At 41.9% G+C, this 27,665-nt stretch overlaps 1 protein-coding gene across 1 annotated transcript in view; it reads left to right on the forward strand.

Moving 5' to 3' along the window:
* Positions 1 to 27,665, forward strand: part of CDH13 (cadherin 13) — a 985,922-nt gene that overhangs the window by 341,558 nt on the left and 616,699 nt on the right. The window contains exon 3 of the mRNA XM_046683164.1: positions 26,309 to 26,517. Within this exon, the coding sequence (XP_046539120.1) occupies positions 26,309 to 26,517 (209 nt within the window). The remainder of the gene's footprint in view (positions 1 to 26,308; positions 26,518 to 27,665) is intronic.

Raw genomic sequence — 27,665 nt, forward strand, 5'->3', positions numbered from 1 at the left:
ATGACGCAGCCCCAGCCACGGAACACCTGGAGCCACCAGAAGCTGGAAGAGGCAAGCAAGGACCCTCCCCTAAAGCCTTTGGAGGAAGCATGACCCTGTCAGTCCCTTGATTTTGAAGCCCCCAGAATGTGAGAGAATACATTTCTGTTGCTTTAAGCGACAACGTTTGTGGTAGTTTGTTATGGCAGCCCTAAGAGACAAATACAATGAACCAAACAGACAGAAGTACCTGCCCTTGTGATGTTTTCATTCTCGCTGTGTGCAGACAGACAGTGAACAAGGAAGACGTATCGGATGTTGGATTGTGATCAATGTGATAGAGAATAACAAAGCAGGGCAAGGGGACTGGGGTTGGGGGAAGGGGAGTGGTTGTAAACTAACGGATCATCAAGCAACACATTGCCGAGGAGGGGGCATTCTAACAAGACGTGGAGGAGGTGAGGGAATGTGTCATGTAGGTGTCTGGAGGAAAAGCCCCATGGATGGAGGTAAATACAATGGCACAGATCCTAAGACTGGAGCATGCCTGGTGTATTGAACAAACTGGAAGGAAGCAAGAGTGAGAAGACCAGATCATGTAGAGCTTTTACTGTTTGTCCATTTACTCAGCACACATGTATTGCACATAGATTTTATGTATTATCTCATGACATTCTTACAACAGCCTAGAGAGGTAGGTATAAAATTCCTGCTTAACAAATGAAAGCACTGATGCTCTGCTCAAGATTACTCATCTGTGGCAGCACTAGGATAAGAATCCAAATTCAATACCCTTTCTCCAACACAGGAATGACACAAATATTTGTTAGCTCATTTAAAATTTATCCTTAAGTGTTTAGTCCGGTATGACTGTCTTGATAAGCCCAGCTTGCCTCTGAGGCCAATGCAAATGTATTTTGGGCTGAGAATTGCCCTTGGGAGGTGAGAGGGGGCCGTTACTCTGGCAAAGGTCAAGGGCTCTGGATCCCTATCTCTCATGATGTCTTCAGAATCTTGCAGTAACTTTGACTCCAGGTAGCATTGGACTGATAATTTCTCTCTTTAAATCACTTAAGTGTTTTTCATTTTGTTCTGTTTTATATCTATCTCAAAAAGCCTAATTCATAAACAAGGACAAAATGAGGACTGCTGTGTAGGGAGAATAAATAAATTTATGATCAAGATAGTCATGTATTATCATTGATGCAGCCACTGAACATCGAAAGGAGAACAGAGAGGGCACCTTGTTTCTTATGCATGCATACCCAATTGAAAACCTCTGAGGCTTGACCACATTGACCTCTCACATTGATCACTGTGTGTCCTGGGATGTTACAGGAAGAAGCCAGAGAGAAGGACAGGTGGAGGAACCAGAAGAGTAGAGTAGGAGGAGCTTTACCTACTGCTCCGACATAGTGTTAGAGCACAGAGAGGATACTACACCCCATGGGCAACTCTGACTACCCCATTCAAAGGGGCCTCTGAATGTTTGATGAAAGTAGTTTAAGAACTGTGAACAGTGATTAACTGGCATATTCCATCTTCTAAAAGTTTCCGTGAGAACGGGAACCTTCATGTGTATAATGCCTCTCTGCCACTTCTTTTGTATTCTCATTTGGTTTGTTTTGGGGGAAATTCCAATTGGATTTGCTTCACATAAATATTGTACTTCTTCATCATATTAATAAGAGAAGATGTAAGAGAATCATGACAACTGAATGGGTCAGTCTAAAGTAGACGCTCCATAAATCCTCTCTGAACAAATGATCTCTATAAATGAGAGGGAAATTCTGATTCATGAGGAAGTATTCATGAGTTAACAAATGTGACTGTAGAATACTGAGTCTGGCAGCAGCAGCATGCAGCACAGGTGAGCTGGACCCCATTCCTGACCTAATAGATACTGGTGTTCTCTTACAGCCATTCTTGCAGATGGCAGGGACACAAATGGGAATGGAGAAATAGAGGGATAAGGAAGGCTGCAAAATCTCTGTAGGCTCAAAATGATATGTGTTGGAAAGAACTTTGAACTAACAACACATTACACTAGCTCAGACCAGGGAATCCAAATTAGTTAGGGTGCTGACTAATAGCTCTAATAAAGATGCTTCAAAAACAGAGGCTTCAACAAATTAGAAAGGTGTTTCTTCTTCATGAACCAGTCCAGGGCAGGTCAGTGACTTCGCTCCACAGTGTTATTCAGGGAAAAAGGTTATTCTTTGCAAAAGGTCAAGGGCTGTGGATTGCCATCTCTCATGGTATCTTCAGCAAGCTGCAGTACTTTGTGCTCCCGAGTAGCATTGGACTGATAATTAATCAGATCTATTCTGACATCCTCTAAGGTGCTGCCCTCTTCCCTATGTCCTACACCATATCCAGCTTTCTGGAAGGGTATAGGGAGGAAGAGGAGAAAAAGCATCTTTCTTTTGAAGGCTATTAACTCCAAGTCCTCCTCTCACTTCTCTTCATTCTCCATTGACCACAGTGAGTCACAGGACCACACCCAGCTGCAAGGGGGTTTGGAAAGTATAGTTTCTAGCCAAGTAGCCACATACCCAGGCAAATCCCAGAGAGTGGAATGTGGAATTCCATCGCTATAGGAGGGCATAGCTTCTGCCAGAAAGCCCCAATCAGGGGCTCCACCCTTCACTGCTAGATTTTGTATAAATATTTTGCTATCTTCACTTAAAGATTAGGTCAGGAGAAGAGAGAATTTTTCTATCAAAGCTATTGATCGCCCCAGCCCCTTCTCACTCTTTCTCCTCTTCAAAGCTCATGTGTTTTCACTTCCCTACCTTCTGCTACACGTAGACATACTAAAGTGCCATTAGAAAGTCCCTTAGTTGTAGGCAAGGGACCCTCATAGCTCAGTGTCCCTCCCACATTGAGCGAGGCCACCCTACCAACAGCCTCAGGCCTTCAGATATCCGATTCCAAATAGAGCATTGAACAATGTTTTCCAAATCTGAAATCAAGGACAGAGGAGAATCTCCAGTTTGTGTGTATTTACCTTCTCTTCCTCCCAGATATACAAGGCTTGTTTCTCAATGTAGTTTATTTCAGAAGCAATGCCGAGTTCTCATCCTAGCTCATGCTCCCATTCTCAGCAGGAGCATCCTAATTTGTTCGCTATCTCAGACAGTAGTGCTAGGCTTCTGTATGTTTTGCTTTGTTTTGTTTCGATTTGTTTATTTTTAGAATGTTTGTGGTGAGTTCAATCTCTTTAAAGTAATCCCTGCTAGGGGATTCAAGAAGCCTGACAAAAATTATAGAAGATTGTCAGGTCATCTTCAAAACGAATAGCAGACATTGAAAGATTTAGTTTAAAATCTGACCTCTGCTGTATTATTCAGAACCTACTTGTACTGGCATTGGTGTTCTGTCTATTTGTTTGTTGTTCATTTTTAATGAGGCAAAAGTGCTTATTTGTAACTTACAATATAATTTTAAATCATTTTGGAATATATTCAGTCCAGGGTGAGCATTGCATTTAGTGTCCCTGAGGTCAGTAACTTGAGATGGCTGGTTCTTTAGGTGCACAATGCTCAACTCAGGGGTCCTTTAGCTCAAAACTTTATGGTAATTTTCATCTTCTGAATGCTCAACGAGGGTACTTTCAGATCTCGATCACATCTTTAATATAAAAATAAAAAGCCCCGCCACAGTAGTTAATGATCACGAAGGAGTTTATTGCCATGTTAGGTGTATGTTTTTAGACCCAAGTGATAATATAACCTTTCGTTAACACAGAGAGAGAGAGAAAAACGTGATCTGAGCTAGCTTTTCCCCAGTGCATAAGAAAACAAAATTCAGACCTGTCTCATAAACGGTTTTGACTGTCACAAGTTACTTTGCCCCCAGGCAGCTCCTTTGGGAAAAATGCTGCAGCCTGCCTTTCCGGGGCAAATCATAGGTGAAGCCTGAGAAAGATGGGGTGGGTAGGGGAAGGCTGGCCCAGCAATTGACTTCTTGGTGCGGCTCTAATAACTCCATCTCTGTGGTGTCATTTGCTCAGTCTTTGTTGACAGCCCATATCGAATGAGGATTCTTCACATTTGTAATCACTGGTTTGCTTCTGATAGTGTCTAAACAAGAAAATAAGTGAAGTGATCCATAACTCCAACAGAGTTTGAGGGGGGTCAGGAGTCAATACTGATGTTTAAACACTGGGTCTTTTCAAAATGGTGGCAGTTTTATTTTCAGAAACTGGTGTCATCCCTCTACATCATTTGGGTGTGTCAGAGTAGATTAACGCCAGTCCCTGAAATTCACTCAAATAGGAATGGTCTGATCTACCATTAAAATGCTGTACCTGTTCCATTTTCCCCAGAACACCCAGATCTGAGTGGCTTAAATTCCAGGGATAGCTATGACAGTGTTTATTGATCCTTTAATCTATGCTAGACACCGTGGAGAGCAGTCAGTGAACATTCTCTCACTTAAACTTCACTCTAGTCGCATGAGTTGTACGTATCAACATGCAACCCATTTCACGGAGGAGGAAACTGCAGTTCAAGAATGTGGGTTAGCTCATCCAGGTTCTATCACTTGTCGAGTTCTGAGCTCTGATTCCAGAGTTCTCACTCTCGCCCTACTGCTTCCTGGGGAAACTGTCCCTAAGGGCCGAAAAATATCCTGTGAGGAAATGCCTTAAAGTTTTTATGCATTTAACTTTTTCTTTCTTTCTGTTTTCCACATTGATACCTGGCCAAACAGCAGCAATTATAAAAGATCATGTTATAGTTTTCCTTTTCTCCAGTAGGTTACCTACTTACTTACTTTGCTAGTTTCATTCATCATTAATTGATTGGTGGATGATGATAGCTAAGTAAAGGAATGAAAACGAAGGAAATTAATCCATTCATTGATTGATGCACTATGTACTGATTCATCATGTGCCACATACTTTTCCAGGTTCTTGAGATAACCTGAGCTTACATTCTTTAGAAAAAGGAAGACAATAAGTTGTATAAAGAACAAAAATGTACTGTGGGATACATTTTCATAATGGGAAGTGCTAAGGACAAAAAAAAAAACAACAGAGAATGTCAGATTGGGAAAGTATTGAAATGACAGGGAAGGCCTCATAACAAAGGTGACATTTGAGCAGATACCTAGGGGAAGCTAGGAAATGAGGGTGGTAGCCTTGGATATGTGGGAGAAGAGCATTAAGGCAGAGGGTATAGCAAATGCAAAGGTCCTGAGGGACGAGCATGCCTGGGAGTTTGAGAAAGCTAGGAGACAAGTGAGGCTGGAGTGACTAAGGATGAGAGTAGAAGGACATGATGCATAATATGAACTAGTTCATGTAGGTTAGAGAAAGAACTTGGCTTTGACTCCAGATGAGATGGTTTGGAGTAGAAGGGTGACATAAGCATCAAGCTGTACCTGGACCTCTCTTTGCTGTGCTGAGACCACTGGGGATGGGTGTGCCTAGAGGGGGAGACTGGGAGACCAGGCAAAACTTACTGCAGTAGCCCAGGCAGAAGAGCATGGTGGCCTGAGCCAGGATGAGGCCTTCCTCCCTCTGTCCTTTCAACTTCATAGATTTGTGCTTCATGTCTACCTCGTTCAAGAGGATGAGTGACTGAATGACACTTAATTGGCCCTTTTCATGTTAGCATCCATTAATTATACTGTATTTTCTGAGAGAGACGCATCTCCTTCTGGAGACAGTGTTGCAGGCAAACAACCCTCTTAATTTAAGCAGAGTGGATCAATAAGAGCTATTTTTCATTTGCTTAGATTATCGTGTTTATTAAAAGAGAAGGACAGTGAACCAACTGTGATCAAGTCCATATTTTAATAAAATTACACGTGCAACTATTTTAGGTGTCTTCCTATGCATCAGAAGCTTCACATTCTCTCATTTTTTCTCAAGACGAATTCCAGGCACCAGGCATCATTATTCCCACTTTACAGATCAGGAAATTGAGTGTCAAAGATTCTGTGTAAAATCTCGTACAGCTGGGAGGGAGGCCTGTACACTCTGGCTCCAAAGCTGATGTTCTGTCTGTGTATTTAATGGATGTTCTTTTTTTTCTAATTTAGTATCAAGTAGTGCATGCTTAATACTGGATAATGTGTTTTTAATAGAAACATTGAGTCGTGCAGCTGTCCAGTCATCTGGAAGATTATCTTTCCTGGGGGATCTCACACTTGAGCGTGAACCAGAATCTCCTGGAGAGCATGTTCAAACACACATTGCTCAGCTCCACCCCCAGAGCTTCTGATTTGATAGGTCTCAGGTGCCCCCAAGAATCTGAATTTCTAAGAAGCTCACAAACGATACCAATGCTACTGGTCCTGGGACCAGACTTTGAGAATCCCTGGTCTATGCCAATCCTATCATTTCCTCAGTGAACAAATTGAAGATCAGAGAGGTTAACGCTATTTTCAACACTGAGTAAAACACCCCCCTGCCTGAATTAACTGTGAAAGAAAACTTAAACTACAGATACATGTAACTAACTCTCAGAAATGGAAATTCAGGTTTTGTTGGCTTCTTTGCTTATTTTAATTCAGGAGTATAAACCATACGACCGTCTTTGTTCTTACGTTTTCTCCTAATTTATTATCTCCTTTTGAAATTTAATCAAGAAGAACTCTGCCCCTCTCACACACATTTCATTTCTCCTGACCTTTTGTTTTTTTCCTTTCCACTTTGAAATTTGTCTCGTGCTTTGAAGTTGCTCAGAATATTTTCCAAAACATCATCTTGTGAATGGATCTGCTACAAACAGAGCCGATGGAGGCTCTAGTGATAGCTACCAAGACCCCTACGGAATCAAAGAGATACATTTTTTTTAAGGAATTAGAGATGATTTGTGAATCTGAGACTAGAGCATCCTTTGGTGAACTCTATCAGTCCATTTTTGATGTCAGTCACCAGTAGTAGAGCTCACTTGCAGTCAAACGTGGAAAACAGCCACAGTCAGGCATCCCTTAATGATGCGGATATGTTCTAAGAAATGCGTCGTTAGGCCATTTGTTGTAGGAACATTCTAGAGCGTACTTACACAATCATAGATGGCATAGCCTACTAATACCTAGGCTGCATGGCACTAACCTTATGGGACCACTGACGTCTATTCAGTCTGTCGCTGACCACGTGTAGCTGTGCAGCACGTGACTATAATTTCTTCTCCTTGTCCTTCAAGGTAAAGCTCAAATGCCGTTTTTTCTGTGAAGTCTTCTGTGGGTCTGGCTCAAACCAGACCGTTTGTTCTTTTTTCTTCCTGGAAAACTTAGTTCACGCTCCTACTGCATTCCCCATTATGCAGCATTGTGACCTTATTTTAAATGGCTGACTCACTGACCAGCCTCACTCTTATTAAGGAGTGGGGCTGAACATTCTTCTGTTTTATGCATATGGAACACAACACAATCCTTGAGACCTGGTTTGCTGAGCGAGTGAGAGACAGGGAGCCAAGTAGGAAGAGGTGTGAGCATTGAAGTCAGACGGACCTGTTTGGAGACCAAGTTCTTTTCCACCTATCACACGGTTCCCCGTTAGGCTCAGTGTCTTCATCTGTATAATGGGGAAATAATACTAGTGTCGTGCACAGTTGTGAAAAATTAATAAGATATTGAGTTAATGCATGCAAAGTCTTAACACACTGCCTGGCTCGTGGAAAGAGCTGAATAAACATTGAATGAAAGTCAGACATTCACAGGCTCACTTTAACCCCTGGAGGGTTAGTTAAACTGAAATTGAGCCCCTATCTTCCATAAGTTGTGGAAATCCAAAGGGCCCCCGCCCCAATTTATATAGGGTCCTATGGGCTTGTGTCCTCATGAATTGTCTTGCCTCTGGGTCCTTTGCCTTAAAGTCTGCCTCTTTCTTTTTTCTTTTCTTTTCTTTTCTTTTTTTTTTTTTTGAGGAAGATTGGCCCTGAGCTAACATCCATGCCCATCTTCCTCTAGTTTATATGAGGGAAGTCTGCCACACCATGGCATGATGAGCAGTGCAAAGGGCCACACCCCGGATCTGAACTGGTAAACCCCGTGCTGCAGAACTGGAGCACACGAACCTAACCACTATACCACCACCTGGCCCCGAGTCTGCCTCTTTCCTGACCTAGGCAAACCAGACAGGAAAACATGGCTCCTGCACCAGGTTGCACAAGAAACACGCAGAGCATTCGTGAGCAAGTTAGATTCTACAGAGGGTTTAAAGATCCACAGAGACAGTCAGGATCTTCCACGATCTCTCCAGCTTTCCCCTTTCTTGCCCCGCCTCCACTGCCAGTTCTGCTTCTCACTCTCCTCCTCTCCTTCTCGCCTGAATTGTTTTTTCCCAATTAATCTTTCATTATGTAGAGCTCTTTAGCAACTGCTATGTCTTACCCTCCCAATCTTCCACAGCCAATCCCAATGAGAGGTTCCGTAGAACCAAGTGTCTTCCTGGACCCACCTTCCTCAGAGGGGTTGAGCTTAACCATAGCAACTGCTTTATTCATTCCAGCTATGATTAATATTTACAAAGTTGTTACTGGTGAAAGAGGGAGAGAGTCACTATACGTCATTCTCCCTTTATTTCTCACCTCCTCTTGTGGAGTTAATGTAACCAGATTTCATTTATACACCTGTCCCACAGCCTAGAACTGGGTCCTTGTTACTCAGGATCCTTTGAATGCTGAAAGAAGAATTCATATCTATGATTTCCAGGCTTAAAGGCATTAAGTAAGAACCCAGGAAACCATCCAACTCAAACATATACAATTACACAGGGAATATGTGCTATAATTTAAATATGGTATGCTGTACTTGTCTGAGTTCATTGGATTTTTAAGTACTTAAAATACACAGTGACTATCCCTTTTCAATGTTCTGATATAGCATCTAACTTTGTAGAGAGGTTCAAACAATTTGAGGGTTCTTGGGTTTCTGTCTTTCTTCCCATTTGCCCCTTTACTCAAAGAAATGCTGTTTTCCTTCTTGTTAATGAACCAAACCCTCATCAGAGAAAAAATAAAACAAAATCACTATTTCCCCACCACCTTTGGGCTGGATAATTCCCATTTCATTTTCCAGAGAGATAAAGTTTCAAATGGCTTCACTTAGAGAGTGTAGAAAACCAGAGATCTTAGTCATTTTGGGGAAAATAATGGCAGACTCTCTACAAGAAAAGAAACAAAAATTAATGACAAATCACATTAAAAGATGACAGACTACTTTAAGTGTGGGAAACGGACCTTGAAGACAAACAGTTTTGTGTGTGAACTTGATCAAAAGCATGATTCTCAGCTAATTTCTTGGTTCTAAATTAAATTATTGCTTTATAGACAAAAAATAGAGATATACACAATTCCCTTCTGCTCCTCTGGGTATATTCATCTTCTCTGTGAGTGCTTGTCCATACACTTAATGACTGCAGATAATGGATTTTAAAAGTGTATTTAAAAAGTGAAACCTCTTGAGACTCTATTTTGAATGGAAAATATCTCCCAGCAGATTTTATTTTCGAAAATTAAAGGCAACACATAGGCACTGAGATAACATTTAGGTAAGTGTCTGTGAGTCATTTTCCCCACTCTGCTGATTGTCTTCTAGCTAATCATGAAACTGAGAGTGCAGAATACATTGTGGATACGTTGACTTGCCTACCACTCAGACAGCTTCGAGCAGGTCTCTTGAAAAATGTGGAAAAAAAGTGTGGCCTTGGCCAACAGCAGGGATCAGCAAACTTTTTCCGCAAATGGCCAGAGAATAAATATTCTAGGCTTATGAGCCAGATGGTTTCTGTTGCAGCTATTCAATTCTGCAGTTGTAGAGCAAAGGCAGCCAGAGATAGCATGTAAGCAAATACAGTGGCTCTGTTCCAATAATACTTTATTTACAAAAACAGGTAGCAGGCCAGATTTGATCAACAGGATACAAGTTCCTGACTCCTGGTTTAGAGGGACATGTGGTCATAAGCTGACTCACAAGTTCTTTGTTTCTCTCAGCTGATTTTAGGCCTTCATGTCAGCCTATATGAGTATGAATTCAGCTCATGGGTTGGGCATCTCAACTGAGCCCACTCTAGCAAGTTTCCAGTGCAACTTTGTCTACGCATCCATAAAAGACCAAACATGGCAATGAAGCCCGTTTACCAATGTCATGATAGCATTGCCTTTTCAAAAGCTCTATACACACCCCAAATCCTGGTCCACAAGGTCAGATTAAGAATTTCAAAAAGAGTCCTGAGGCTCTCCACTGTCCATCAGCACAGGAGATGAAAAGAAAAGCAGAAAGAATGGCAAAAGCTCCAGTCAACCTTTCAAAGTCGGCTGCTAGCATGATATCTGGTATAGAAACAGTCTGACAGATCATAAACCAAGACGGATGCATTTAGAAAATATTTACTAAATTCCTACTATTCATCAGGCTCTGTGCTAGTACTAGGGACATGGAGTTACTAAGCTGACCAAGTCCTTGCAGGCATGAAGGTTTTATTCTGGTAAGAGAAAGGCACCACATGAGAGGGAGTATAGAAGGGAGCCCAGGAAGGGAGGAAGGAGTTGAACTGAGTTTCCTCTTTGAAAGCGGGACTCTGGTAAGCAGTTGGGTTGTAGCACAAAGAAACATCAGCCTCATCCATATAAGCATGTATTCACTCAACAAAACACATGTGCCTGGTCTCTGCGAAGCAGTGGAATAGAATGGCAAGCGAGACAGTTCTTTCCTTCAAGAAGCTCACAGTCTAGTAACGAGAAAAGCAAGGGAACAAGCAATTATAATTTGAGTTCCTAAGTACTCTGATAGACTGTGAAATTCACAGAAAAGGAAATAATGGCCAGTACTAGGAGACAATACCTAACCTCACTATTCATCAAAAATATGCAAATTAACAATGTACTTTTTTTCCAACTATCCAATTGGCAAAAAATATTTACATCATATTATCTACTGTTAGTGTGAGGAAAGAGAAATCCAATATACTTTGGATTAGATTCCAAATTAAGACAATTTGTCAATGTCTAACTAAATTTTAAATGGGTGGTTCTTTTGAATCAGCAGTTTCCAAGATGTCTCAACTGTAGAAAAATACGTGCACATACACACAAAAAGGCAGGTATATAGGTGTTTACAGCTACATGAGTAACAGCTATGAAACAGGTAAAACCTAAGTGTCCAGCAATAGGGGACTGCTTTAATGATAGCATAGGCATACTAAGAGGTATTATTCAGTCATGGAAAAGAATGAAGTAGTTCTATATGAACTGATGTAAAAAAAAAAGTTTGTAATAGCTATTAAGAGCAAAACTACTTATTGAACTGTATGTGGATGCACATGGTTTGTAAATTTGGTAGAATATACATCAAATTATGTGGTTAATGGGACAAGTGAGGAAAGGATGGGATGGGAAATGGGTGCATTTCCCATTTCACTCCCGTGAAATTTTTAATTTTTTTGTATTTAAAAAATGACCGTTAAAATAACATGTGTTATAGGATGGGTGCACAGTAAAAGGATATCCACTGTGTAAGTTCATCCTTAATTCTAGAAGGGACTGCAATTCAGTTATCAATAGAATAACCAAATCTTCACCTTTGGAATTTGTTGGTTACTTTGAACACTATGTTTCTTTAAAGGGGGGAAAAAGTCATTCCTTTTTGCCTGATATTTTCCCAGGATATGTAAAGTCATATTCCTAGTGATGGTATCTGAAAATCAACATAATCCAAAGGTCTTCGCAATGTTTGCAGTAAGACTCCAGCATCTTAGCATTTAAGTGTTTTCAGATTACATCCATTTAAACATCTGTGATTCATTATCGTAAATATCACAGTTGTGTGGGACCATATGCTTCAGCTTGCAGCCTATATATATATAAAGAAAAAGCGCAGGCAATAAATCTCAGGAACCTTAGACTTGCCGTGGGTATGTGCAAAAAGTACATTTCCAGACACGTGGGTCATTCTATAATCACAGTAATATACTTGAGTTCCCATACAAGAATCCTTCAATTGCAAAAGTTGCCACTTTTGATGGAAAGCTATGATTTACATTTGGCTCATGCGCTTCTCGTGATAATTCAGGTATGGCGGAAAGCATCACAAAAGCCTTCAGTCCACTGGCTTTTACTTCTTAAGGGAATGAACGTGGGCTATTGTTGACGAGTAAAGAAATCACAGGAAAATGAGGTACCTTTAACAAGTGACGAGACACTCTTGGCAGGCATCCTCCTCCATTCCCACGAGGCTGAAGCTAGAGAGGATGCCATATGGCATGAGGGAGGCAATAAAAATCTCTTGGCAACTGGAGAATGAATAGGCATGACCTATAGGGCTGATCATTTTCTTGCTTACATCAGAAACCCATATATGCATACAAGAATTAATTGTACTTCATGTATTGGAAGTCAGATCATTTTATTTTAATTTGCTGATAAGGTCTTGTCAACTAGACAGAACCAATTTGTAATCACAGCTGGTGAGCATCTCACCCACTGCAATTAGGGAGGAGGTGAATGAATTAATTAGTTACAACCAAAAAGAGTCCGCTAACATTTCTGATTGCCAACTCTTGCCAGGGTTTGCACTGAGTGTAGTCAGAGAGATGAAGATGAAGCTGTAGGAGGCCTTTGCCCACAAAGTGCGCAGGTTACCCAAGGATAGGTCTGGAGAAAATTGGGAAGGTGTGGAAGTCAGTGTTCTGTGGTCTGTTGCAGTTTGGTTGGCATCACTTCTGGTTATTATCAAGCCACCAACCTTATCAATACCTTGGGCATACCCTTTAGGAAGGATTCTCATTGTCACCTCAGACAGTGTACTTGAGCCCCCAAAGACTACTGTCTCCTGGAAACATTTCTAGACCCTCTCTGGAAGGCAGGTAGCATAAGGCCACCTCTGCATTAAAGCACTCTAGGTGTTCATAGGGAATAAAGGGTGGGCTCACTGCGTGGTAGATAGAAAATGCTCAAAATGACTCAAGATATTTTTTTATACAGAAAATGTTCATCCACACCCTGGCTAAAGATCATCTATGAGTTTTATGAAAATCAAACCATTCTGAAGATCATGGATCAAACTTCTGTGCTGTTTTTTTTCTCGCCATGATGTATTATTTACTCTGATCTGGGGATTTGTGATGACTGTAGTAGAAAAGCAGGGCATTAGTCTGCAGAAAGTCCTAATCTCGAGTTTGTTGATAAAAGTTATAGCTAAGTCAATGATAGCAAATTCCAAACTTAGCTTTCCTTTCAGCCTTTAAAGAGACCATACTAGTAAAAGCTCTTGAATACTTTCGGATGTTCTGGGGCTGAATAATAATCTGGCTGGCCCCCCTTCATGCATTTTCTTCACCCTTCTTCAGAGCTTAATTGTTCCCTAAACTTTGAACTTCGGGGTCTTCTAGCTTCTGCTCTATGGATTTTCTCCCTGATAGATTTAATCAGACTTCAAGATTCCACTTAACTCCATCTTTGACACCTCTTTCAGCTCTATACACAGACTGTTCAACTTCCTGTTAAGCCATATGCTCCTAGGCTATAGAATAACTTCTAACATTTACCTTGGATTCTGCCATTCTGAAATATTCCACCCCCTGCCTCCTCCCCCGGGACCTGGAACAGGTCTCTGCAACACATGTAAAAAGCAAAGTTCCAGCTTTGCTACTTACAGATGTGTGACCTTAAGAAATTTTCTCAATCTCTCTGAGCCTCAATTTCCTCATCTATAAACTACTGTTTATAGAGGGACTGTTGGAGAGTTATAAAAAAAATAATATTTATCAAGTGTTTGGCCCACTGCCTGGCATATAGAAAATGTCCCATAAATGGTAACTATTATAGAAGATAGACATCAAATGTGAAAAATCAGCACCATTATGGTTTTGTAGAGTGACTTTAAGATCTAGGGAAATGCCCCAAATAATTCCCAAAGTATGTTTATATGAACCAACACTCTTTGATGCCACAGCCATTTATAGTCACTGAACTAGGACAGACTGGGTGAATGATGACTTACCAGCATTCTCAGCTAGGTCATAAATCAAAGTCTGACATTTTGCAAATGTTTGATACCCAGCCAACTTATCCATTTTTGTGGATCAAGTAGGTTGGGAAACTAACCCAGGAAAGATTGGTTTGTTAAATTTTATGTGGGGAAAAGTCTCCTCTTCTTCACTCACTAATTCTTGGAGAATTTTTCAAATATAGGATTTGGAGAACACAGAGTGGTGTAATGAAAAGTGTGGAGTGTGATGAAACTGGGTTTGAACTCCAGTTCTATCATTAACCTTTGCACCACGGGCAACTCAGCCTCTCCAAGCACACCCTCATTTCCCCTTCTGTAGAACGGCTGAACTATCAGATGAGGATTGGGGTGAGGGGGTAGCACTTATTGAATGTCTATGATGTTCCTGATATTTTGTTAAAAGCTTAATGGTTAGTTGCTCTTCTCCCAGAATCCACCTTCCTCCTCCAGGTTGGAATGTTCACAGATCATTGTTTACAGACTACTGCTTCAGATCATAGATTTTTAACCTTTTTTACAAAATGGGACCTTGTCTTCTGTATTCATGATAGCACTTATACATCTATTTCAATATTTAAAACTAAGAAGCTGATTCAATTCCTGGAAGACTCATTTCACAGGATTTCTGTTTGTTTGTTTGCTCATCTTGGACATTGTATTTATTTCTAAATGTTGGGTTACCGCTGCTGCACTCCTACCTGCCTTCATCTCCAAGTCATCTTCATCCCTTCTAAAATCCAACAGTTTCTATGGAAGCCTAGAAAGAGAACACTTGATCATCCTGCTTAGAGTTCTAGGGAAGAGACTGAATTAAAACTAAAGGACCTTTAGATCCAAGATGCTCAGTTTTGCTAAATTGATAGTGGTCATCTTTAGAATTAGATCTTCCAACTCTCATAGACGATTAAAAAATTTGCTCACATGATTTGCATAGTTTTACTATTTGGTTTATGAATTAGTATCAATATTTACCTGAAAAGTTATAATTCATTCCTTCAAATGCTTTTAATGTGTTTCTGCATTCTTAAATATGGTTTTATTGTGACTTAAGGCCAAAACGTTGTCTAGAAGAACACGCTCAATTTTATAACAAAATATAGGAAAACTATACAGAAATTTGCTTTCTAAGCAATTTTCAGAGAGCACAACTCTTCAGTAAAGTGAGATATACTTGTTTATAATCCTTCACCTTGGATGCCTCCGGTAATGATGAGGCTGCTCATTGGTTGACTTTCTCTCGCTGCTAGACATAATTTATTGTATTGAACTATGATCTACTTGCTTGTAACTTCTACTCTGTGGTGATTTTTTGGTCTTTTGACACAATTAAGAAACGGAACACCCATTCTTCAACCGGACAGCCCTCCAAGTGATTGTGTGGTCCAACCTTCTAGATTCTGAATATCATGAAGGCAGATAATACACCCTATTCACCTTTTTGTTGGCATTTATCCCTTACTGCCTACAACCTTGCACATTGTAAGTGAACAAATGGTATTTTAATGGGTTAATGGGTGAATATGTTGAGATTTAGAATAACAGAATTTCCCAACTGTAAGAGACATCATCCAATGCTAGAATCTCTTCCACAACATTCCTGCTGAACAGTCATTTAGGTTCCACTTGAAAGTATCCAGTGACAAACAAATTATTTCATTCAAAATGAACTAGACTTTCCAAATGGTAACCCGAATTTCTTCAGGCTTTTGAAGCATTTGGTCAATAATGAGGGCATGCAAATATTAATGTTTGCACTGCACCTGCTTGTAGCCCCCACCTGCACAACTGTAGGACCTCAACCCACTCTCCTCCCTTCTGGTTACTTCTGGAAGACCACAGGGAATCTCTCATACAAACTGACAGTTTATTTTTTTCTGATCTCTCCTTCTATTCTCTTTACTGATGAATATTCCTGGGAAGTTCTTGAAGGAAGTGCTTCCCCACTGCCCTCTGTGAGAAGGCTGCTTCTCAAAGTTTATCTCTAGGATCCCCAAGGCCACGAACCCCTCAAGATGCCAAAAGACCCTAAAGCTTCTTTAGTTTTTATGGCACCAGAGCAAAGCCAAGCTATATTCCATTCAGAAATGGGGCCAAGCCACCATTTACCACAACAGTTTGTTATTAAGGACCAGAGTAGTGGTGCTTGAGGTTACCTAAATCACCTGTGGTTTGTGATTCTTTGAGCTTGTATATATAGCTTAGTCTTTCCACGAACCACAGACCCATGGTGCCTGACCAGGAAGCCAATTTTGTGTTCTCCTCTCCAACTTCCTTCTGGTTCTAAATCTCTCTAGATGCCCACACAGAAGTTATCCTCCCTATAGGTTCCGTCCTCCCTGTGTATATCTGCTCATGCAATAGAGAAGAACTTGGGAAGTGACAGGACTGCCAGAGCATCAGACACAATCAAGATCTGCTTCTCAATTTAGGTCCATCCAGGACACCATGCCACATGTTTCCAGACAACTCTGACTGCAAGACTAAATATAATAAAAGCTGTAGTGAAGCAAATCTCTCTTCTCATTAACTTATCTTATAGACACTCATAGGGAGGGAGACAGGTGTGCACATAATGACTAGATAAGTCAAAAACTAAGGGCTGTGTAAGAGACGTGCTAGTAATGTGAAGACACTGAGAGGGGATCTCTAAATTTGAGATTTGGTGATTCTCAAAGTTGCTGAATCTGAGATTCCTGTTTCGCTGATTGAGTGACTTTCAAATCAACTTACTCAAATCTTCACATGAGTTTGGGCCATCGTTCTCAGTTTTTTTCGGGGAGTTTCAAATTTGCTTAGCAGTCAAGTTGCAGTTCTGCTATTTATTCATTCAACAAACAGGGTTGAGCGTGTATTGTGTCAGGCGTCATGCCATATAAAGTAATCCCACTTTGAAATACAAATTCATAGTGATTATAACCACCATGGGATTGAGGATGTGCAGTATTCTTTCAGGAAACAATCTGCCATGTTTTAAAGAATCTATAACAAGAGGAAAATCTAAGACCCTGACAGAAAAGACTAGATTCAGAGCTAGCAGCTCAGTTTCTAATGGTAAGCAGAGAAAATCCCCTGAAAGCAGATGTGGGTTCTGTCTTTTTCTGAGAGGAAGCCCTTAAGGGTTTACATGGCCAAAATAGGTTTCTGCTGAAGATCACTTGACGGACTCATTCACTACGATCTCTTTGGCTAACATGATAGAACTGAAACTCTATTTTATCAAAGTTGGAATTGAAACATAAGATGATATTAAGACCGTTTTATGTGCACTCTGCACCTGTCAAATCTACAAAGTCTTTGGAGGTGAAATCCACTCCTGGATTAATCAGCCATGGTTAGGAACATGCCAGGAAACTTACAGAAGCTCGGTGGATGTCAGTGCTGACTCCAAGCCAAACAAAGAGCACAAGATACAGTTGAATGCGTCCAGGAATCAGGAGGGTAGAATGAATCAAGGCTGGAGGATACGCCTGTTGTATCCTCCAGGGACCTGGCCCAGTGCGGGTGGGACTCAACATATGGTAATGAAAGCTTGATTGACTAGAATGCTTGAGAAATGAGAGTGTTCAGGGAAACCAAAAGGAATGCTTTCTGTTTCTCTCACTTGGGCATGTCGAAAGAGCCTCTGGACTAAGCCCTGTGAGTTCCCTTAAAGGAAGTTGGCACCTCTAGACACCAGTGGGGATACTGAGGGATGTGAAAAGCAATTAAGTCTTGGTCTGTATCCTGGGGAGAGTCCATCTGATGTTTCTGAACTAAGTGCTACTTCAGTTATCAGAAAGGCATGCTTTCCATGCCCCAGCAAAGACTGCAGACCAACCAATGTGCAGGCCCTTCCTGCTAATGGAACAACTGAATTCTGTTTTAATAACTGGGCCAGGAGTACTGGGATAGCTCGTATAGTCTAAGGGAGAGCAAACAATTTATATTCTGCTGCACAGTCATTGCCTGGTCTGAGTGGTGAGCTGGAGCCAACTAGTGCTCTAACTCCTGAGGGCCAATTGTTAAGTTTTTAGGAAATCTGCAAGCCAGTTGAAGGCACATTGATAGCTGAAATCTTATTTAGAATATTTACACCATCGACATTGGCAAATGCTATAGATCAGGACTTTTTCTTTTACAAGGTTTGGAAAAAAAAAAAAACAGTAGGGCCCAAATGGAGTCACTTGTGCTAAGCCTCATGGCACCAAACTGAGATTTGGTACCTGACTTAATTATAGTTTCCACCTCTCCCAGGGGTGGAATCTTAAATGAGTCAATCTGGAATTACCTGGTGGGCACTAGGGAAGCGATCTTCCTGACAGACTCCTGCAGTCCCCTAAAGGAAGGTGACCTTGCCACAAACAGTTCGCTCTTTGCTAGTAACTTCCCTGTCCTATTTGCTTTTGTCTATAAAAGTGTTTGATTCTGTACAGCTCTTCTGAGCTCCTTTCTATCTGCTGGATGGGATGCTGCTCAATTCATGAATCATTGAATAAAGCCAACAAGATACTTAACATTTATTCAGTTGAATTTTGCTTTTTAATACCAGCATTCTACCGAAACAAACCACTCTCTTCTGTGTGCGAGCATAGATTGCTACAAGTAGATCCAAGCATATCTGTCTGTGGGAGGGATACAGCACCCAGGATGACTGATTCAGAGCCCACAGCCATACTGATCCACATACAGCCTTGCACGGGGTGTGCAAGTAGTCTGACCACCAACTCTGAGAGGCCCTCCCACCTATGTGCAGACCGATTTGCAAGTCTCTGTGAATGTATACAATGTATTTAGAACCATTTGCCCATCTAAGATGTGAGTGTATAGATCACAGATTGACCCCAAAACACATAAGAATAGCACGAATTCCATATATTGGTTCACACCTATCTACATGAGCAGGACTGCTCTATATTTTTCAGACAAATTTAAATTCATCTGCATTTTCGTATTTCCTCGGATCGTAATACAGCTTAATTTGCTCCCTCCCACATTTCTAGATGGTAAGAAATCTATACTTTTGGGTTTTCATCCCTAAGAACCACATTCGAAAGAAAGAAAGAAGAAAGCATAAAATCAAGGTCAGGAAGATTAAGCCCCTTAATTCACGTGCCAAACTTCCCATTTCAATTGTGGTTTTGTCTCCTGGCTAAAGTTTGTCTTTTTGTGACATTTGCATTAAGCCCAGAGGACATTTTGAGTGGAAACACGCTGAAAGCATAATTGAAACTCTGAGTGGTGCCATTTGTCTAATTTGCATTTTCCCCCAGGTGGGGAGTTTTCAGTTTCCCCTTCCTTCTCCTGGGGTGTTCAAAGATTATCTCAAAGAATGATGTGCAATTGATTCCAATAAATCCCCATGTACACTATATTATATGTATAATTTTATTTTCTTTCCAGAAGCTATTTTAAATGTCACCGTGATAAACTATGTAAGGAAGTCCTTTGCAGGTTCAGAATTGTACAAATAGTTCATTTCCCCCTCAGACAGAGGTTTTGAATATTTATTCACAAGTTTAATTGTTTATTAGAATTTTTCCTTTCAATTATCTTCATGGTGTCTTCCAAGCTACTTAGGAGATTGTCTCTATAGAAACAAACATCTTTTAAATAGATAGACATAAACTATTCAATTCATCTTTAATATGTTCTTTGAACTCTGTGCCCTGAAACCTGCACTGGCCGGATCTCTGTTTAAAAGTTTGAGAATCATTGACGCTTTGGTTGCATCAAATTAATAATAGGAGACGATGCTGGGCTGGTGCCATCAGTTGCACCCTTTCATGGGGAATTTAAGGTGAGACTATAATCAGTGGGGAGTATAGTCAGTTTTCTCCAGGAGGAAGAAGAAAAAAAGGGTGTGGGTGAATGATTTCTCCTTTGATTAAGTATTTATATATTTCGGATACCAAAGTCACTATCATTGACACAGTCTAGATTTCTGCCTTTTCTAAGGTTTGTGTCTTTCTCAAGCCCGCATTAGTTAGGTTAGATATATTATTTCAAATATCAGACGCCCTCCTAAATTATATCAGATAATCATATGTAATTAGATCAGATCCCTCCTAGATTAAAAGCCTGAGAAGGGTGGAGCTGGGCATGAATTTGTCTCAGTGAGGGATATGCAGAAAGGAATGTAGCCCAGGCCAGCATTTACGGAGGGGAGAACTCACATCATTGTAAGGGTTTTAGTGCGTATAAGGACAAACATGTTTTTATTTGACTCCTTAGACGTATTTTAACATTATTAGAAAAAAATACATCTGACACATCCAATGTGTATTTTAAAGGTTTATCTTCAAATAATTTTATAAATAAATAATGTGACACAATTAAAAGAAATATATTAGGTGGATAGTAGATCAAGGGTGAAGGTGTGGTGACATTGTGAGGCTGGAAGCTGAGTGAATGAAGAAAGGAAGACAATCACCAGGCAGATTAGCATGAACTAACTGTGTGGCTTTGACCTCATCCAACCTCACCACTCACCTCTCAGTTTCCAAATGGGAAAATAAAAGTACCGACCTCAGATTGATAATGTGAAAAATCATTGCAATAATGAGTGTAAAGCTCTCAGTGTAGTGTCATTCTTTTAGGAAAAGTAATACCTTAGATTTGTCCGAAGTTATCTTTACAAATAGTCCGTTTGAAGAATGTTTAGTGAAACTTTGTTGAGCCTGTTGTGGACAGGGCACTGTAATATCACTCCTTTGATGTCATGTTTCCTTCGCAATCTCTCACGTGACTTAGGAAGGGCTTTGCCAAGAAAAGTGGGAGAATTCAAAGATGAGTGAGACTGGATCAGAATCATCTGCCTCACTTCTTTAGCCTCAGCCGAGATGCCTATAGTAACCATCTCCATGGTAACCGCACATGGCCCAGCAGGCTGGAGCACAGGTACCTGACTAGAAAGAGGTAGAAGGACCCAGAAGGCAGGCAGAAAACCAGCTGGAAGAAGGAAGCTATGTGGGGAAAGGAAAAGGCAACTTCCTTCATGCCCAGAATTACAGGAATAATGATGATAATGATGATAATAATTCTTATTCAATTAGCATTAAGATCTGCCCTAAGTGCATTAGGCCTGTAGGTACATATTATTTTGTTTAATGCTCACCATAAGACTTATAGCATCTGTGAGGGAGGTAATATTATTTGTCCCACTTTACAGATGAAGACATTGAGGTGTAAAGAGGATGGATGGTTTGCCCAAGGTCACAGGGCTGCTGCACATGAGCCAGGATTGGAAAAGGGTTTAGAAACCTACTGTTAAAACTGCCCTTTCTTAGAGCGTGGGAATAGCAATTCCCGGCTTGCTAGGTCCCCAACCATCTCTCTATACCAGGAATGGCTGGGAAATGTGGAAACCTGGCATCTTGACAAGTAATCCATTGTCTGAGGTCCTGGTTCCTGGCCCTGGCTGAGTCACATTTAGGCTAGGGAGCTTTAAAGAGATGCTTGTGGACCCAGCCCAGCCCAGTTATATGAGAATCTCGGTTGGGGGTTGGAGCAACTATCGCTATTTTTTTTAAATGCTCTCCAGGTGATTCTCACAGCCTTGAAAAAGAACCACAGTCTACAGCATCTGCTCTTGAATTGGTAAAATGTGTCTAAAATAAACAAAGGCCCAATTATGTAAACCGTAGTTATTTGATACAGCAGTTTGGGAAGGAAGCTAGAATATATTGAGTGCCTACAATGTGCCAGGTCCCGAATGTAGATCTGTTCTGTGAGTAGGCCCTCATTGGTACCTCTGACGATACTGGAGGGATAAGTGAGTGGCCTTTGGGATGCCCCAACTGCCCTTTTCCCTCTCATTCATCCCTTCCTGGGAAATAGATGTGCTGAGAGCTTGAACTCTAGAGGCAGCCAGATCAGACTGGGGACAGGTTCTTGTTTTTTCTGGATGTGTGATCTTGAGCAAGTTAGTCAATCTTTCCGAAGCTCTGTCTCTTCTCCCGTAAAATGGAAAATGATGCTTATAGATTATGCATTCTCAGTGGGGCTATATTGCCCCCAAATGGATGACATGGATTCTTGGGGGAGAGGAAAAAAATTGTACTTTGTGAGTGTGTAAAGCATAGCTATACATGCAGAAAATAACCAGATATGCAGTATATCTATGACGTTAAAGTTTCATGAGAGTGGTGGCAATTAGGCAAAATTTTTAAAAGGCTCCTGGGGGGTAGATAATAATTAAAAAAAAGTTGAGAATTGCTGTTGAAGATTAGAATTGCTATGAGGCTAAAAGGAGAGACTCAATGTACAGTCCTTGGCACAGAACCGAGCACTCAGATGCCACTCAATAAATGGTAGACGTTGTTACTGTTATGGGTCAAAACATTCATTAATGCAACATGCACACACTGATCCCAGCTATGCTTTGGGGATTTGCACAGATTTATTGGGATTATGGAGAAAGATAAGACACCACCCCTGTCTTCACCAATGAGCTAAGTCAAAGCTAAGCACGGGGAGGCTAAGTGCTCTCATGAATGGAAGCATAAAGAGCCTGGGAAGTCAGGGAAGAGAGTGGTTGAGTCCTTCCTTTCCTACCCATCCCTAGTACTGGGCTCAGCCAGGACAAGAGGTGACTAGGGGCCTTTGTTCTCAATTCCTGGCCTTGCCTGCAGCATCTCCTGCTCCCAGCATGGAAGAGGTACCCCACTCAACCAGCACTAGAGCATCATTTTTCCCAAGGAGAGTAATTGAGTTTAGTGGAATTGTTATTGATGGCCTGCTGTACAGAAAGGCATGCTGTTCATTGCTGGAGACGTAGAGATGAATAAAAGAATATGATTCCACTTTTGATCTTGGTTCTGATGGGGAAAACAGATATGTAAAGTAGATATGTTTATGCAACATGATATAAAAGGTCCTATGTACAGGGAACTCTGGGAACACTAAGAGAGTGTTTGGAGAAGTTGCTTGAGCTGACTCTTAAAGAATGATTAAGAGTTAACCAGGTGAGGAGGGTGGGAAGTATTTTCCACACAGGGGAGCAATATGAGCCATGGGGCAGGAAAGGACAATAGGTGTAGGCAGGCTCAGGTGTGGGCAATGTGCAAGGTACCCAGTGAAGATGGAGGCCAGAGGGGAGGCCGGTGGGCAGCCAGGACATGGAGAGCCTTGAGTGCTGGCATCATTTGCAATGGGGGACCATAGTTGTCTGAGAGTCAAGTGAAGACAAGTTGGTTCTGTAGTTGCGAAGGGAGGATCCAAAGCTTCCTTCAAGAACTTATTCTTTATGTGGCCTTCCAGGTCCCACGTTTCCCAGGCCCATGTTATTTCCACTCTCTTTTCCTTGTTTTCTCCCTTGCTCTCTGGGCCCATGTCACTGGCTTTTTTGCAGTTCCATGAATGCCACAGGACGTTTGCCCGTGTTGTGGTTCTGTCTGCCTGGAATAGGTCCCCTATTACTAATAAGGAGTAATGGGTTAATGTCTGTCTCCCCTGCTAGACTTCAAGCCAGGGACTATGTCCATCTTTGCTCAACCTCAACATCTAGTAGAATATAGGCTCTTAGTAAATATTTGTGGAAGGAAGGAATGGATTTAAGAGAGAAAGGAAGGAACAAAACAAAGAAAGACGGAAGGAAGGAAGGAAGGAGGGGAGGAAGGAGGAGAGGAAAGAAGGAGGGAAAGAAGGAAGGAAGGAACTAGAAACCCCCAAAATTTTTGTATGCCTTCTTTTCTCCCAGTCCTCCCCAGCTGAGACTGTCTTCCTTGATCCTGCCTGGGGGCCAGGGCCAGAACCAACATCCTGGCAATCTAGGCAACATGGTCCCAGTGGGCCTGTCATTTGAGCAGTGTGCCTCCAGTGGATGAATGCTAATTGATGATGACAGTGGAAGCAACCTTCATGTCTCTCCTTCACAGTTCACTTCCAAAACTGAGACCAGGCATGCCCAGTTAATCTTGGCTACCAAGATGGTCAGAGAAAGTTAGCAAGTATTTGAGAACTGAGACTCCCACGAGGCCAATTGCATGTCCATACAGAGATGCCCTAAAGCTGACTGAGTAGCCAGAAAAGGCACTGGAGCCCTGAAGCAGAGAGACTTCAAGGTGGCACCATGAGATGCGCTTCAGGGCTGGGTGGGAACATGGGAGCAGGACTGAACTGGGTGCTCATGTCCTTGTATTCAGATTCTGATGGGATGTCAGGAAGGGTGTTTTCTACATGGGGCTTTGTCTTTATTGAAACATGTAGTAACGAAAGGCAAATGGACCACGGTTCAAATCTTGATTTCGTCATTTACAAACTGTGTGTGTTAGGCACCTTCTTTGCCCTCTCAAGCCTCAGGTACCTTATCTTTAAACTGTGTGTGGGGGGGTATCAAAATAGTACCTCATTCATTGTCATTGTAAAGATTAAATAAGACGATGTATGTAAAATGCTTAGCACTGAGCCTCCTGTATGGAAAGTGGTCAATTCACATTAACTATTATCGTTATCAGCTAATATGATTATTATCACCATAAGAATTATCTTCCCAGGGACTAGCCCTATGGCCAAGTGGTTAAGTTCACATGCTCTGCTTCGGTGGCCCAGGGTTTTGTCAGTTCAGATTCTGGGCATGGACCTAGCGTGGCTCATCAGGCCATGCTGAGGCGGCATCCCACATAGCACAACCAGGAGGATCTACAGCTATGTACTGGGGGCCTTTGGGGAGAAAAAGAAGGAAAAAGAAGAGATTGGCAACAGATGTTAGCTCAGATGCCAATCTTTAAAAACAAAAATAAAATTTTTTTAAATTATTTTTCTAGAATAGAAAGATCAGCTTAGTTCATCAGACATTTATATGGCTTTAACGGTATACTCAGACCTATGTAGATGCTGTCACCAAAAGAAACACAAGAAAGTTCCTACTAACAATATTTTAAGAACCCCAAACTGGAAATAGCCCAGATGCCCATCAACAGTAGCATAGATAAGCTCAGTATAGCCATGTGCTGGAATACTATATTAGGATAAACTGCTTTCACTCACAGCCACATGGATGAATCTCACAAACAGAATGTTGAATGAAAGAATCCACACACAAAAGAGCACAGTGTAGGATCAGTGCAAATGCAGGTGGAACCAATCTCTGGAATTACAAGTCAGCAGAGTGTAGCCTCCGGTGGGGAATTTTATTCATCAAGGTGGGGAAGGGGGACTGGAATATTTTGCATCTGAGCCTGGGCTCCGGGTATACGAGTGTGCCTGCTTGGTGAAAGTTCACCAAGTTGTGCATTCTGATTTATGCACTTTTCTGAATCTATGTTGTGTTCAGTTAAAGATTCGCTAAACAAACAAACAAGCCTGTTCAGCAGAGAGGTAAGAAAACAAAAGCAAGGTGGGAGAAGAAAGCAAGTAGTACAATTCTGTGCTTACCCTCAAAGACAGCTGATTTTCCGTATTCCTTCCCACATGTGACTTAGCCATTCAACTATAGGAATTTCACTCACAGCTCTCCAGCCACTGCCTTAAGCTGGGCCATCAGTACAACACTGGACTAACTGGTTTTCTTGGCTTCTCTTCTTCCCTTCTCCAAACCACTCTCTAGAACCCAGAGCTACTAAATTAGAATCTCTGGATCAGGTCTTTGGGATTTTTAAAACTCTACCGTGTGATCCTGATGCACCCCACCCTTGGGAAGCACTGTTTTCCAGTGGAACCAGAAGACACACCTGACTTTGACCCATTCCAAGCTAAAAATAGTCCAAGGCGACTGAATAGTGCCCTAACTTAGTGGCATTTCCCAATTTGTCCCAAAGGACATGTTCATCTCTATTTCCAGCCTCTCCTTCTTCATCCCAACATCTCTGCCCCATTTCAAATCTACCTCTGATCCAGCTGCACCAAGTTAGTTTTCTTTCTCTGAGTCCATTTTGTTGTTTCACCACCACCCCCATGCCTTGAGTAATGTAGAATGTCCCCCACCCTCATGGGCGCCTTCTAATTGCCCACTCATTCTTCATAAACTGGCTCAAATATTGTCTCTGTGAAGCTGTCCATCAAGGCTCCTGAGCTCTCTGGTTCAGCCACAGCACCTCATACATACAGGATTAAAGCATGTCCCTCAAAGTCACTCTTCCCTACCTGACTGTAGGCTTCACTCACCACACCCAAGGACGGCGATGCAGTTCTGTTTATCTCTGCATCCTAGGTGCTCAGCACCTGCCTGGGGCATGGGAGGTGATCAAAGACCTGATCAAATGAAGTCCTTCAGCACAATCCAAGCCAAGGGGCTACAAGGGGGTGCTGCGGGATACGGGGGAGAGTTTGAGGATCTGGGGTGGGATGTGGTAATCCACATTTAATGGTCAGAGATACCTCCAGGACTAAGGTGCCCAACCTACTCATGCTCTTTCTGTTTTTGTTTGTTTTGTTTTGTTTTTCCTAGTGACCTTCAGTGACTGTAAGGGAAATGACAAGCTACGCTATGAGGTTTCAAGCCCGTACTTCAAGGTGAACAATGATGGCAGCTTAGTGGCCCTGAGAAACATAACTGCAGTGGGCAAGACTCTGTTCGTCCACGCCCGGACTCCTCATGCAGAAGACATGGCGGAACTCGTGATTGTTGGGGGGAAGGACATCCAGGGCTCCTTGCAGGTAACACAGCTCTTTGGGATAAATTGGATCCAAGGAGAAACATTGGGGTCTGTACGTCTTATGTGGAAAATGAATCTTTGGTTTATTATTGTCCAAGATTTGTTTGTTGTTGCAAATGACAAAAAACCACCTCTAAAAACTATGGAGAGTTGGGAATTTATTGGCTCATGTGACAGATGTTTTGGAGATAACTCTGCCTTCAGGCATGGGTATGTACCAGTGCCCAAATGTGACATCAGCTTTGCTCCTTATCCATCTTGTGATTCTATTTTCCTTCTGTTGGCTTCACTCCTAGACAGTTACATCCCTCCCTGCCTCACATTGTGGAGGTCTCGGCAGCCCCACATCATTCTCCCAGTCTGAAGTTGCCTGAGAGAACATCTCTTCCTGATAATGCCAATGAAAGCTTGAAATCAGATCTCATTGGCTCTCGTTACATCAAGCACCCATCCCTGAACAATCCCTGTGTCCATTGGGCCATGATGCTCTGGTTGGTTAAGTCTGGGTCACATGCCTTGTCCTGAAGCCAGGGTGGAGTCAGCCCCACCTCAAATATATAGACTGAGAGTGAAAGATGGCTAATTACTCAAAGTAAAATAACATGCTCTCATCCAAGGAAGGGAAATGGATTTGGGGCAGGCAGGACCACAGTGGCCGCTAGAGTTGTATAGCTAGCTAGGCAACCATTGCATATGGCACTGCTCCTTTGCCATGCACTGGTGCCCATTCCTTTCCAAAAGCACAAATATGCTGATCCTTGCACCCACACACAGGTGCAGGTGCACAGAATGCCACAAACTACCCTGCTGGTTTCCTGACTGTCATTCAGAGACTTTTTGCTACAATGGACTTACCTACGCCTTATTCCCCAGGAGCTCAGAAACTCTGTGGCTTCTTGGTTATAGAAAGGGAAGGCACACAGCAAGACCCTGGAAAAATAAGAACAATAAAAATGATGTGTACCCAGCTTGGTGTGGGGCCAGCTTGGTGTGCTAGCCTTTTTCTCCCACCTGGTGGCTTCCTGTTACCCAGTTTTTCAAAGCCTTGATTCTTGCTGCCTTTCTCCATCTGCCACACTCCCCATAACCCTGCTTTGTCTGCTAATTTTGTTCAGTGGTGGAGTGTGGGTGGTGGAGTGAACACCAATT

The sequence above is a fragment of the Equus quagga genome, chromosome 13 (genome assembly GCF_021613505.1).
Source record: "Equus quagga isolate Etosha38 chromosome 13, UCLA_HA_Equagga_1.0, whole genome shotgun sequence".
NCBI lineage: Eukaryota > Metazoa > Chordata > Mammalia > Perissodactyla > Equidae > Equus > Equus quagga.